Here is a 14,862-nt window from a genome sequence, read left to right on the forward strand (position 1 = left end):
AACAGGACTGAGAAGGGAAGGAAAATAATAATGCTGATGATCATTAAAACATACAAAATGAGTGATGCACTAAGCAATTGCTCACATCCACTGACCAATGCCCAGCCATTCCCAAGCAGCAGCCCCGAGTCAGTTTTCCACCTGGTCTTGCTACTGATTGTGGCATCCTGTGCTCTGGAATATTCCTTGGGTCACTTGTGGTCAGCTGTCCCAGCTGTGTCCCCTCCCAGCTTCTGGTGCCCCCTAGCCTCCTCACTGCTGGGGTGGGGTGAGGAGCACAAAAGGCCTCACTTAGTGTAAACACTGCTCAGCAACAACTAAAACATCCCTGTGTTATCAGCATTATTCTCGTCCTAAATCCAAAACACAGCACTGTACCAGCTACTAGGAAGGAAATTAACTCCATCCCAGCTGAAACCAGGACAACTTCATACAAGTTCTAACTCATGGATGACTTGGATTTGAGTCTCGCAATTAAGAAAGAAGAGTGAAGGATTTCTTTGCTGTCTTTTCAAAGCATGGTTACCAATGATCCCATTCCCAGGGCAGCTCTGGGTTTACTTTCTCCAGCCTCAGGTGTAATGACCCTGTGCTCCAGCCCATTGGGAAGTTTCCCTGCCCCCACCTGTTTCCCTGGCACAGCAGAAGGTTCAGCTCTGTGCTTTACTTTATTTTTACCTTCCATGGGGAAGTGAAAGCACCCAAGGTGCTGCTTTGTCTCAGGGCGTGGCAACAAAGCACAAACTCTTCTGTATCAGTCACAGGCTAGGGTGGAGGGCGTGCCCAGGCTCGGTGGTGTCTTCTTGCCTTCTCAGGAAGAAGTGAGGGAAAAAATCAATGTCTCTGATTTTTTGGGAGCAGTTCTCTCAAGTTCCTGGTTCTCAAATATCCTTCATGTCTGCAGTTGGAGAACAAGGAGTTCCCCTCCTTGCCACCTTCTGAAGAGGATCATAAGGGCATAGAGGAAACAAAGATATGAGATAAAGAAGTAGAGAAATACCCGAGAAAGAGCTGTGGTGAAGAGGGTGAATCGGGAAAGATGGAGACTCATAAAGACATCTCATTCAGAGCCCTTTGAAATCACAGGGAAGATTCCCCCTGTGTTTGGTGGCTTTGAATTGTAGCCAGAACACTCTATTGCATCATTTGAAGGCATTGCAAAATTTGGGGCAGCAGAAGGGAAAGCACAGCCTTTGAAAGAGTCAGGAGGGAAATCTCTGTGGTCTGGAGGGCTTTATAAGGGTCTGGGGGTGCTGATCTCACTTGGCCATGCTGCCAGAGCTGCACCAAGCCCTCTGTCCTGCCCAGGGTCCTTCAGGGAGACCAGCACACCTATTCCAAACTGGGACAGGTAGGAGAGGGGAGAGGTGGGGTGGAAAACAGCCATGTGACACTCAAAAATCTTTTCAGCCTTCGTCATTGTCATGGGAATGTGAACAAAGATTTTAGCAAGACTGAAAGGAGGGACTTCTGTGCTACCATTTTGGGCAGGGCAGCTCTTGCATCCTGGCTGGACAGAAGAAGGTTTCCCCTAAACAGTGGGTGAGATTTGGGCTCTTGACCATCTTAGTCTCTGAATTCCTAAGCAGTTGGCCAGGTCTGTGTAATTTTGGGGAGTCCTTGGAGGTTTTTGTCTGAATGCACCATGTATTAACTGCTGCTGAGGTGCATGAGCCTCATTCATCCCAGGCACATGGGCCACCTGAGACAAAGTCCACGGGTGGCTTCTTTGTGCCAGTTGAAGTGCAGCTGCCAGCACTGCCAAAACAAGTAGGGGAGGAAACCTGAAAGGGATGTTTGGTGTCCATATTATCTTGACTTCCAAATGAAAACAGGCCAAGCTCGCTCTTCTAGGTCTCCTTTGGCCTTTCCTCCCTCATCCCCACATCCCCCTTGGATGTGTAGGGCAGGTTGGCTGATCATAGGAAGCTCTGTGGGGGATTGGCAAGAGCAGGGACGTGTCACAGGATCAGAGCAGGGTCCAGCAGGAGGAATGAATGAGTTAGGAGAAGATGAGGCTGGAAATAGCTGCATACAGCACAGCACTAAGGCTCCTCTTGCAGGTAAGTAAATCTAGGAGAGAGCTCTGGCAAGGACACAGCTCCTTAAATACACCTGCTGGACCAGTGGGAGAAGGGTGCAGGGGTGAGGGTCCCAGCTGGGGCTCATCTGAGTAATTAATCCCTATTCATATATCCAGGGCCCTGGCACTCAGGAGGCAGCAGTGCATTGCTGAATTGTCTCTGTTTTGTTTGTTTCTGATCCTTGCTGTTTAACTTATCTCTTTATTTATTTCTAGTACCCAGACCCTGCCTGTCAAGATGCCCAAACCCAGCAGATTGAACCAGGCCCTGGCAGGTAAGAACTCCCTTGTGCTTTATTTCCTCCATCCTTAGGTAAATGAGAGGTTTGTCTTTTTGTAAGCAGTTACTTTCCATTTTTGACTTTTGGAAAGAGTCAGAAATGTTGCTGGTGTTTAAGCCTTTAGACCCAAAGACTTTCTAGAAAAGTAAAGAGAGCAGATTTTGGAGAGAATGGGATAGACAAACCTTATTAACTGTTTTTCTCATCCTGAGTCTTTCAAATAAGTGGGATTATTTGGGGCAGGGCTATGCATCTTCTTCTGTACATGTGGATGAGCAAGTAACAAAGGAAAGGGCACATGAATCATGCACCGTGCTAGCTGCTATTATCTGCTTTTTTTAAGTCAAAGGAGAGGACTGGTGTGAGACTTTGTGTGATTTTTAATATGATTTTTTACAATGTGGCTTTATTTAAAAAGTTCACGTGGTCTTTAGCTTAAATGGGATTGTGATGCCTTATCTTGGGAAAGGAGAGACAGAAGTTCAGTCAGACACTGTCTCCTGGTGCAACAGAGAATACAGGTTTGCTTGTTACCCAAACCTGTGAACACAGTACTAAATACACTGAGGAGTATGTCTGAGAGGTGAAAGTGCCAGTTTTTAATGCTCCTTTTCAGAGTAGATTTGCCTGTTAAAGTCAAAATGGTATTGCTTTGCAAATGACGATTTATACTGTCAGCTTCCTGTGGAAGTGTTGCTGTGCCAAAAGCCAGTGGCACCTTTGCTGTGTTTTGGCTCAGGCAGTGCCAAACCAATGACCCTGGTGTGGTGGCACTGGGGGATTTGGGTGCTCTGCCCAGAGCAGAGGTCTCTGTGCTGGTACCAACTGTGCTCTCCAAACTGTATCATTACCTGGTACAGGAGTGCTAAACATCTGATATCTGGTATTTTTTGGAGCTTTCTCTGTTTCAGGTACTACAGAATGTCTGTTAACCCTCTCCTTCCTCTGTCTCTTGTCCATGCATGGTCCCTTGAGGTTATTAGCTCCTGGGACACCAAACTTTGCTCCTGAGTGAGCAGAAACAGTTACATTTTTGTTTTTTCAAGATAATGGTTCCCACCTTATTCCAGAAAAGGTGCTTGGTCTCTTCTTGAGTGCCAGTTTTAGCCTGACTGAAAAGGGTCCCCAGGATTGATATTTCTCTTCATCTAACATTGGCGCCATCATGAAAACTGCCTTGCACGTGTCTGTGCCAAACTGGCACTGCATGAAGACTAACACAGGTGTGCTCTGACAGCATGCAGCCCATCTGTCTCCTCCTTAGCAAATCACTGTGGAAACGAAATGTAAAGTCAAGCTCAGACCTTGTCTGGGTGGGTGACCTGAGCAGAACTCCCCTTGCTTATAACAGCTCTGCCTTTCATGCCCTGGCTGTTAGCACTGACTGTGTAATTAGGTACTTAATCACATAAAGGGAAATAAAGCACAGAGCTGAAGAGCCCTGATGAATCCAGGCTGTGTTTATGTTGTTACCTGTGATCTCATTCTCCATGTGAACAGGAGGTGAATATGTGCGGTCTGTTTATGCTTTGTGGTGCCCCATTTGAATAGAAGAGGCTGCAGGAAATCCCAATAGAATAAACCATTTGCCACCATTTAATACAATAAAATGGTTAAATCTGTAATTGGTATCTCTGTTGTTGCAGTCTGGGGGTGTAAAAGAAGGGATAATTACTAATTTTAATACTCTTTACCTCTCCCTGAGGCAGCCAGAATGAGGGATGCAGGGAAGTGCAGATGCAGCTCCCTGGGGCCAGGGTCTCCTTCAGATCCAGGTCTTCACACAACGTAATTTTGGGTGCTTTGCTGCTTTCTCTCACGCCTCTGAAGTGTAAGGGAGGAGGGAAATTTGAATTTGAGTTGTCAAAGTCACATAGAAGCAGAGGAAAGATTAATACAAGTTAATTAGGGAGCGGAAGGAAAATAAATCTCTGGGGATATTTCTGGTGAAAAGCAAGCAGTGGAGTTCTGGTAAAAAGGAGAAGTTTTGCTGAAATATTAATTGGCTGGGTCTTTAGGGACACCTTCTTCCCCTCTATGCTCTGGTCTCTGTTTTGAGAACCTCTTCTGGGAAGTGGTATTTTGTTCATAATTAAAATCCTGCTGATGATGTGCAAGTTGCTCATTACTCAGGTTATTCTCTAACGCAGGCTGGGTTCCTCTTGGTCCTCAGTCTCTACTGCATAACTGCTTCCTACAACATCAGTGGAAGGCTGAGGGGACAGTGTTGTGAAGGGGAGAGAAGACTCAGATTTAAATGAAGGAGGTTTTATTTTGGAAAATGTGTCTTGGTCTCCATCCACTTGTGTCTCAGCAGCTTTGGCTCTGGTTTGAAGGTGGACAGATACAACCCCTGAATCTCACGGGTGATGTTGAGAAATGCTGCAGGTGTATCTCTTGGATGCACGGAGAGAACTTCTGGTGGCTAAACAGGAGATGAAGAATCCTGTGAGCCTGAGTTAGAAGCTGGTTTTGTTTGTGTGATTGGGGATTTGAGCAAGGGATTTGTAACACTGTCAACCCCATGTCTTTTGAAAGCACCTCTTGGGATCCCAGAAATCATGAAGCTGACTTTAAAACCTTGCTTTGTAGAAAAAAGTATATTTTTTTCCCTTACTTTCTGCTATTTTAATACTTCAAAGTGCATGTGGGAATTTCCTTTTAAGCTTTTTCTTTTCCCGCAAGTATTTGATCAGTACAGTGAAATGCCAAACAGGTCTAAGCAAACTGCTTAACCACAGTGTTGGTGTTTAAGGATCAGCTGGACTAACATTTCCTGGGAATAATGGGGTTTAGCTGGTGTGCCTTGGGGCTAAGGGGTGGCAAAATGCTCATATAAAGGCCCCTCTAATGCTATGTTTAAGATGAAGTCTAAAAATGAGCTTTTTATTAAATAAAACTGGGTTTTATTTAAATACAAACATGTCTTGTTTTCATGATTCCTGGAGCTGGGACATTTGGGGATGTATTAACCATACTGATTTTGCTGGTGGATGTAATTGTACAAATTAGCAATGCTTTTCTGAAATCTCACATTATCTGAAGGTAAGCTCTGTCCTGTACCAGTGTGAGGCCTCTGCAAATCCTGGTCAGAGGGGTGTGTTGGGCTGGGTGTGAGTGACTGTGTGGCCAACACTCATTACATAATGTCAGGCTGTTTTTCCTGTGCTCAGCTTCTGCACAGGATATTACAAAAAGTCCCTTATTTACGCAGCAGGCTGAAAAAAGTTGGTGGAGGTTGTTATAGCTCCAGTGAAAATAATTTTACCCCAAGGAGCCACTAATGTATTTCTGGCCAAATAAAAAGCTTTGAGCAAGAGAAAAAAGGGAGTTGTGCCTGTGGTTGTTGCACACATAGAATCAGATCAGATCCCAAAAGATTCTTTGCAAGGCTTTCTGTCTCCTCCCTCCTGCAGTCCTTGCAGGGAAGAAACCCAGAGCCCAATGGAGAGTGTGAATATATAAAATAATATTTTTCAAGCTCCTGGACTAGCTAGTGAGCAGCAGGAACTCTCACAGGAATATGTCCAAAGCAGTCTTGGTCTGGGCAAGCTTGTCATGTTGCAGCTTGTATCCAGGTGAGAATTTATCCAGGTCCAGGGCTGCACTTGCTCCTGGCATAACTCCACAGATGCCTGGAACAGGTTCTGACTTTAAATTGTTGTGTCTGCACCAACTGTGAGAATTGGAGACTCAGTCTGCAGATGTGATGTGTGTCTGTAATGTTTTGGCACCTTGTAGGAAAACACACTCCCACCTAAGGCCAGGGTCAAGAATGTCCCTTCCTGGGGACTCCAGTCACCAGACTTGTGGGAGGATTGTTAATGCTGAGATTTCCAGTATTTTATTTGAACTTCAAAGGCAGCATTGCTGCTGGGGGTTGACATGAGCCAGCAGAGCAATGTAACACCAGAACCTTTTTGAATGCTCTCTTGACTTGAATCTGCAGAAGATGATTCATTGCATGTAGCTCCTAAGGCAGCAGAAGATAAAAAATTGGTCAAGAAAAGGTAATTTCCCACTTACACCTTTTCTGGACCAATTTAAAATGGGAGAACATTGAGTTGGGGTAATTCTCCTCATCCCATGCTTCCCCTGTGCTTATATGTCTGTATGGAGTTGTAGATGGGTATGCAGTCAAAAAAACAAAATAAAGTTTGTGGAACAAAAGGTGGGTGGTTTTGGGGGGAGGTTTTGTGGGGTTTTGGTGGGTGTTTTTTGTCTTTTTTTGTTTGTTTGTTTTTTGTTTGTGTTTGTGTTTTTGTTGTTGTTGGTTTGGATTTTGGTTTGGGTTTCATTTGGTTTTCTTTTTGTGATGGTTCCTGATGCTGGCAGGCAGTTTTGGACATGTTATTCCAGGTACAAGGAGGGTTGTGTTATAGAATAGCTGAACTCACCAGAGGCTCTGTGGCTCCTGCTTCTTGCTTGGTCTGAATTTTGTTGCCCTCTGCCCTTGGGAGTCTGAAGCCAGTTGTTCAGCCTGTGCTTCTGTTTTCTCTCTTTTTCCTGGGCTCTGCCTGCTAATGTTAGCAAGACAGTATTGATCTCTCCAGAAGAACACATTAATTTTGCATTTGCCTATCAGACAGCTGTGCGTGGGTGGTGATAATCCCTGTTAGTCTTTGGACTCGCTTTTCAAATGTCAGTCTGTGCCATCAGTGCTGTTGCACTGCTTAGAAACAGCTTTTTTAGAGACAACTTTCCTGTTCCTTTTCTGCACCAGTTCTAGGAATAGTGTTGTGCAGCCTCGGTGGGGTCAGACTGAGATGATTTCCCCAGCTGTGGTGAGAGATCTTTGCTGTCTCTCAAGAATATTGTTCTCCAGCCTCTCTAGTCAGTGTTGCTTCTGCTCTTCTTGGAATACCTCCGATTGTTCTGTGCTGGAAGGAGCAAGGACCTGAAAGGTGCAAGGGGCAGCTTTGGTGCTGCTGCTGGGCTTTGGGCCTCAGCTGTACTAATGAAAAAAGAAGTAGCTTCTGTTCTGGAGGCATTTAAGGCCTTCTTTAAGGCTCCCTGGGAGTAGTGGACTGCTGGCTTTGATGTGTTGAGAGCTTGCAGTTAGTTAGGACTTCAAGGGAGTTACTTTGGTGAAATTTCTGGATCTGGTGAGCTCTCCTTGGCTGTGCCTGGTGCTGCCAGCAGGGCAAGGGGTACTAATCCAGTCTTTGTATGCTCCTCTGGCTCTGCAGCTCCTGGGAACTGGGAGAACTCCAGATCTCAGATCTGCATCCCCTTTGAGGGTGATCCATTGCTGCCTGGTTACCTGTTTCCATTTGGAAGTGCATTTCACCATCCATTTGGCAGCTTGGTCTTGTGGTCCGCCCAGCTCTTCCAGAGTTTCTTGGGTAACCCTGAGGAAACTCCTTCCTCTGTTTCTGTCCTGTACCCTCTCTGGTGAAACCCTTTCTGTTTGTCTTTTGGCCCTTAGATGGAAGGTTTTAGTAAAAACTTTCTATTTGGGCTGTCAGGAAAGGAGTTGAAAGCTTCTGGAATATTTGTGCTCAGACCTTAGGAAAAGGAGGTACAGATTGTGGTCAGCACTGTGTAGGAGTAACTCTGCTTGTGGGGCACTGACACAGGCTTTGCACAGGAGATTTGTAGTCACAGGATACGTATTCTTGACTGGTTGCATATTTGAAGCAGAAAATAGTCTTACCACTTGCACACAAAGCTGATGCTTCCCATCATAACTTGATTTTCAGTCATGTGTGGGCAAGGTGCCTCATTTTTGTCCTGAACAAATGTGCTCTAGAATCTTCCTTTCCCCATTTGACTGAATAGAGGCTTGCAAAAATAAAATGCATGGGAATCTCAGCTTTGGCAGGAATGTCTGTATAGCATTAGGATGTGGTTTGCCCTCAGAGGGGATTTCTGAGGAAATGCTTGCTTTTAGGTTTTCTGCTGTTGGTTTGCAACTATAAGCTTTTTATTTTTTTCTTATTTCTGGTGCTGACTGTTGCAGGTGGGAAGTTGCTCTTGGGGAAAGCAAAAGCAGGTGTTCTCTTGGATGTCAGTGTGAGAGCAGTAGAAATGTTATGAAATTAAGAAACCTTAGAAATGTTATGATTTGTAACCAGCCTGGATTTCACAGGCAAACATCAGCTCGGATCAGCATGATCAGTCCTGTAGCTTTCTGTGTGCCAACTTTACCTTCAGGGAATGGCTGTCCTTTTTAATGATTCATTAGTTTTATCAAACTGCATCCCATGGATACAGCTGGCTGGGATGGGGGAGGATGAGGATTGCATTGCTGCTGGGAGTGTGAGGGAAAACTGGAGTGCCAGGGAGGAGAGGGTGTAGGGTGAGTGGGGCAGCTCTGCCCTGGTGTTTGAAGGCAGCTCTGCTGCACTCTGGGGATTGGTTCAGTGTGACACTGGTGAAATGAGTGGCTGTAGGGGGGAGCAGCTGAGCAGGACCTTTAGGGGCTGTTAGTGATGCCCTTCATCCTTCAGGGCTGCTTCCAGGGCAGGAAAACTCTGCACCACAGCAGAGCCCTAAAGCCCAAAGAGGAAGGTTCTATCCATGCACCAGCAGCACAGAGGGTCACAGACAAGACGTGCCCACATTTCCCTCCCTTAATTTGCTGCCTGGGCTCCTCCCTCTGACAACCTCCAGATCCTCTTGTTGTGCTGGCTCCAACCCCCTTACCTCTCAGACGTTTCATACCCTCAGAACTAAGGACTCAGGGTTTTGTTTTATTTTATTTGACTTTATTTTTATTTTCCTTGAAAGGTTAAAGTTTTTTTTTTAATGAATGTGTTTCCCCATTGTTTCCTTCCTGCATGTTGACCTCGTGCCCACTGTAGGCATGACAGCTATTCTGATGTCAGCCGCCGGACTGCCCGTGCACCTCACCCGTGTGCCGCAAGCTGCCAGCACCCATAAGGCCACTAAAAAACACAGCTCAGTTAAGGAGGGGAGGAAAGTGTCCAAGAAAGGTAGTTCCTGCTCAAACTCTGATATTTGCTTCCATCTCCTTCTCTATCTCTCTGCCCCCCTTCTTTTCCTCTTGTCTCTCCTCCCCCTCCCTGCACCCTCATCGCTCTTCTGGTTTGACTGATGTTCATCCCGGCGAGGAGAGAAACAGGAAACGTCTCCCCTGACCTGCAGCATCTCTGACAGGCTCTAAAATAACATGGTGAAGTAGGTGTGGTCCTGCGGTAGGTCAGCTTGTTTCCACACAAAATTAAAGCTGGAACAGATCTGTTCTCTGCATGTCAGACTCCACCAGCCTCCCCTGTGATCCTGCTACACCCTCTTGAGGAGTGTCCACATGCCAGGACCTTCTGAGTTGTTGGTGGAATGAGTCTGAAAGCTGAGGGACCATTAAGAAGAACCTCAAATCCATATGTGCTCTGCAGAGATTTGCTTGTGAGCCATGCTTGTCATGACTGAGTCATGGGATGACAAGGATCTCCCAGAGAAGCAGGCTCCTGAGTCATCTAGGGCTTTCTAGGTTAAGTTGCAGAGGATTTGTTCTCTCCATCTCAGTCTGGGATGGAAGGGAGTGGGGTGCTCTCAGGTGGATGTGCACTGGCAGGAGGGGATGGATTACCTCAGTTCTCTTGCTGAGTGGAGCCCCCTCCCAGGTAGGGCTTTCATTTCTCCTCTTTATATCCCCCTGGCACCCCTCACCTTTGCAGAGCCTGTGGCCCCCAGCTGAGAGCCTGGATCCCATCCATGCTACAGCAGCCCTGGGACTCTGCAGGGGAACGTGTGAATCCAGCCTCGTGTAGCTGTAAATGTTGTTTGCCAACCTTGGCACAGGGGTGTCAACCACCACCAAACCTACAGCATGTCCCCCTTTGAATAAGCCATGTGGGGACTGGAAATGTTCAACACAGAGATCTCTACATTTAAGAAAGGAAAGAGCCCAGAGGACAAGAAGCACCTGCCTGTTCAGGGAGGTATTTTGTACCTTTTTCTCTTTCTTTGGAGTCCATGAGGTCCAAAGCTGTCTGAAGGAGGCAGGAAGGAAAATAGAAATTAAATGAGGAGGGAGGTATTTTATGGAAATGCATTATGGAGAGAGCTGTGAGAAGGAGTGAGATAGCAAATGTAGAGTAGGATGTGTGATCGAGGGGGAGGAGAAAGCAGGGGCGGCAGGAGAAGCAGCAAAGAACAGGAGGAGCAAAGGAAAATGGGAGGTGAAGGAGAAGAGCTGAGCAGAGGTGGGTGACAGGGGGGCTAGATGGCAGGGTGGCAGGGGTCTTGCTCCATGGAAGCAGCTGGCAGTGTGGTGGGGTTGTGTGGCTCCTAGTGCTTCACTCCTGGCAAGGGCAGGAATGAAGGCTGGGTGCTGGAGATGCCCTGGAAATGGTGCCAAAAAGGAGCTGTGGTGAGGCCACACACTCCCACAGAGGCACTGCCTTGCCCTGGTTGCCCAAAATAACAAGGGCCAGGCCTGCACTGATGTTGGTCACTGCTGGTGCCTAGTGACATGAAACAGCTGTATTTAGGTCACAGGGTGACCACAGACACAGCCTGGCTGGCTGCTGCCTTCTGCTCTCTGGGTCTGTTGGTCCAGGTGCTGCTCTGCTCCCAGCAGAGCCTCTCTGGCACCCTGCAAACAGCCAGGATGCTGCAAGGGTGGGATGTTAACAGGAGAACGTGTCTTGTGACTTCTGAGCTGGGTGGGGAGAGCAGCAATGCAGGGCGTGGGAAGGATGGGACATGGGCTGGGAGCTGAGAGCAGCACACACCACATCGGGTGTCCACTGGCTGTAGCTGTGCACCCCATCAGCATCACTTCCTCCAGTTCCTAAGCCACAGGGCAGGCTGTCACCTCCCTGCCAGCTCTGCAATGCCACCTGCTGGGGCTGGGACACCTCCGGAGGAGCACAGAGGCAACACCAGCAGGAGGGATGGAATGGGAAAGGGGCAACAAGCATCTCTTTCCCATCCAGTGTGGCAGGATTTGTCCCAGCTGTCCTCATCCTGCCCAGGATGTGCTGCAGAGGAGACTTGCAGGTCAGCCCTTTTCCTCACTGACCCATGAGATGGGGAACCTCTCAGTGGTTTAGGTTGTTCTCTTATTTTAAAAAGCAGGATTCCTGTTGGTGGGGTCTGTGATGCCAGTCCTGTGGAGTGCCTCCCTCCTGGGATGCAGAACGTGTTCAGTCCCTTCTAGAAACAAGCTGTGTTTATACAACACCCCCCAGGGCTTAGGAACATTATTCTGCAGTGTAGGTACTGAGCCTGACTTTTGGCCGGACTGTTCTCTTTCCCTTCACAGACCCTGATGCTGACAGCAGGCAGAGATGGGCTCATTTTGTGCCCTGAATTTCTGCATCGTGTTCTTTGGGAATCCCTTTAGGATTTTTCCATCATGGAGAGCTCAAGCAAGAGCTCTGCATCCAGGACTAGATCCAGCATTGCACTGACCACAACCAGCTGGTGGTGGGTGCAGTGTGCCCCTCCTGAGCCTCTTCTCCCTCCATCCTGCTGCTGCCAGCCCTGGTCCCACACAGGGTGAGGCAGTGCTAGTGAGAATTGCAGCTGGCTCGGTGAATAGCTGGGGTGTGTTAAGCAGAGGTGCTAATTAGTCAGGACTTGTTAGCTGCTGTTAGTTGTTCCTGCTGTGGCAGGGATGTCTCTGGCACAGCTGGGTGCTGCAGGGCTTGGGGAAGTCATAGTCTCTGGCCAGGCTCTGTGCTGGCCATGCTGGCACAGGGCCTGGCAGCCTCTGTCATCCCCATGGATTGGTGCTGCCTCGGGATGCTGCAGCCACTGCCCCGAGTCCCATTGCTGCCTGGGACCTGACTGATGTCCAGGAGGCAGGAAGGCTAGTCCTGCTCTTTCCAAGTGCTGCTTGTGCATGGAGCTGGCCACCACAGGGCTCCTTAGCCTTTCCAAGAACCTCCAGGAACTGCTTGAGTCTGCTGTGTCAGTTGTTACCCCCTTCTACCTGCTGAGGAGGTTTCCCTGCAGGTGTTGCAGTGAGGAAGGTGAGAAGCACACTCATCCTTCCTGGCCATCCACCTGCAGCTGGATGTACAGCCTGTGCCTGTGGGATGGGTGGGACTAGGGAGCCCCTCAGAGTTGGGAGATCTTGCTGTTCCCATGGGGAAACATCTGCTAAATGAAACAAGGATGCTCTGACCAGAGCAGCCTGGCCACTGGATTATCCTACTGAAAATGAAGAAATCTGTAGATACAGCCTTTGCAAGTCCAGGGAGCAGAGGTTGATGGGAGCTGTGTGACTGTCTATGACAATAACTAGAAACAGCCAGTGTCTGGCCTGCAGAGGGTATCAAAAAAAGTCTGCTGGAAACCATATGGCTTGTTTTGGGCTACAGAAGGAGACATTACTGGTGCAAGCATTTGGTTGCTGTGCAAGGATTCAAAACACATCTGTTAAATGTTGCCCATGGAAAGCCCTTGCTGCAACTAGCAGCTTATTATCTGCAGGGAGGAAGGGGAAGCATTAAAAACAATTTGATATTCCTCTCTTTGTAAATGGAAGAATGGTAAACATTCTTTGGCATCCTGGATAAATCCGTAGCACAGTGCTGGGCCAGCTGGTGATAAATGGCACTGGTCGATTCTTCCAGTCCATTTTTAATCCACTATTGAATCCAGAAAACTCTGGGGACTGACCAGGCTTTGATGATCCCAGGGGATGGCTAGAACAAAGATTTGGAGGCAAACACTTTGATGGAGTAAACAGCCCTGTAAGGAAGTGATTCACATGCTGGAGCGTACGTGGCTCGTGCCATGGTCCCAGCTGCCTCCTGGCTCCCCCTGTGCTGCTGGGATGTGGCCAGCCAGATGTGCTGGTCTGCTCAAGGAAGGCCATGTAGGCTTTGTTACCCATGCTGAAAAAGAGCTCTCAGCATCAAAACTCCCTTCTTTGGGACTGGACTTTGAAATCCTTGCAGCTGGAAATGGATTTTTCTTAAGTATCAGGGCTGCCCGGCCCTTTCTCCAGGCAGCTTTGGTGGCCCTAAGTGTATTAGAGCATTGTCACAGCAAAGTGACAGGAACAGATTGCAGATGCCACTGTGCAAATCCATCAGGCATGGGTTTCCTCAGGGCAGCTGAGGGCTGCATCACCTTCTGCCTCTTTGGTTTCCCCCAGCTCCATCCTAATGCCAGCTGGTAAAGTGGTGTAATGCCCAAAATCCCAGGGACTTTTCTGTCTCACTGTTACCCAGCTCTGCACCAGAATTTGTCTTCTTTAATTGATTTCATTTGAATGAGCCTGGCCAGTTCTTGGGTGAGTTATCTCTGTTCTTTGAAGCAGCTCCAGAGAAGAAAAGTCACGAAAGATTCTGTGGAAGGAGTGTCCCCTACTACCCTGGATGAGCTGAACTACTCTAAATCTGCTCAGATCTGCTGTGCAGGTGGGAGCAGGTGAGCTGGGGCTTTCTGCCAAGTGCTGGGCAGGTGTTGCTGCTGGTGTAACATACCCCCCCTGCTCCCTTCCCTCGCTGTCTTCACCTTGGCTGTGCATCTTTTTGGCTTTGCTTCCTCCAGCCCAAAGCCAGAGGAGACAAGAAGGTCACTTCAGGAAGAGCCACCTGGAAGGTGCAGGTTGTGTGGAGAAGGACTTGGTGGTCTGTCTGTCAGGCAGCACAGGGATGAGAACACAGTGATCATCATGGAAGCAGGTGGCTTATGGGGGGATAGCAGCTAGTCCTGCTCACAGCCTTCTTCCTAAAACCTGTGAAGAAGAAGAAACTGAGGCCTCCATCTGCTGTAGGGCCATGAGGGTCTCCAGAGGCTGATTCCAACTGCCACACGTTCCTTTGTTTGCCATCCTGGAGTACTGACATCACAGAACACTTGGCCAGAGGGTTTCAGGCACAGCAGCTGGGACAGCTCAGACTGATCACATCCCCTTAAGACTTATTCCTAGCTCTTGATCCTCTGCATGCAAGCAAAGACCCAGCAGAGAATTCCTGGACCTGTTTCTCTCTTTTAGAGAAGACAGGACAAGGAGGCACAATCTCTGTGAAATCTGGTGATGAGGCCCTGAAGCAGCTTCTGGCACTGCTGAGCCCTTGGCCTCAGAGGTGGAAGCCTGAAGCTCCTCCCTGTTTCCTGCTCTTGGGGCAGTTCTTGGAAATGCTTTCCCAGGGGATTTTGGCCCCTGAAGAGAAAAACACCTGCTTCTGTGTTGTTCTTTGGCTTAATGCTTAATCCTATTGTCACCTATCTGGCTTGGGATCTCCAGAGATTGATCCTCACAGCCCTGCTCTGCCTGAGATGTCAGGCATCCCTCCTGCCCAGCACTGGCACTTGGAGTGAACATCCCTCCTTGCTCTATGTGCTCAGCCATCTCTTCCTCCTGCTGCTGCTGCCAGAATTCATGGGTTTCAGGATAGCCAGGAATCCCCTTCTAAAAATAACTTCATCTTAATGACTGTTTTCGTTTAGCAGAGTCCATCCCTCAGTTCCTCAGTCTTCTTAGCTAAAGGATATTCCTTAGCAAAAAGATGTTGGTGCTCTGCCTTGCTCTCTTCCATGGTGCTCTAGGGAATGAGGGACTTCTAC

General features: G+C 48.1%; 1 protein-coding gene across 3 annotated transcripts in view; it reads left to right on the forward strand.

Annotated features, from left to right (window-relative positions):
* Positions 1–14,862, forward strand: part of DTX2 (deltex E3 ubiquitin ligase 2) — a 34,927-nt gene that overhangs the window by 15,748 nt on the left and 4,317 nt on the right. For 2 of the 3 annotated variants that reach the window (XM_083875472.1, XM_083875473.1), the window contains exons 4-5: positions 2,300–2,358; positions 9,171–9,302. In XM_083875472.1, the coding sequence (XP_083731598.1) occupies positions 2,300–2,358; positions 9,171–9,302 (191 nt within the window). The remainder of the gene's footprint in view (positions 1–2,299; positions 2,359–9,170; positions 9,303–14,862) is intronic. The other variant, XM_083875474.1, reaches the window with a different exon arrangement.

Source organism: Zosterops lateralis, assembly GCF_965231275.1.
Source record: "Zosterops lateralis genome assembly, chromosome: 19".
Lineage (NCBI taxonomy): Eukaryota > Metazoa > Chordata > Aves > Passeriformes > Zosteropidae > Zosterops > Zosterops lateralis.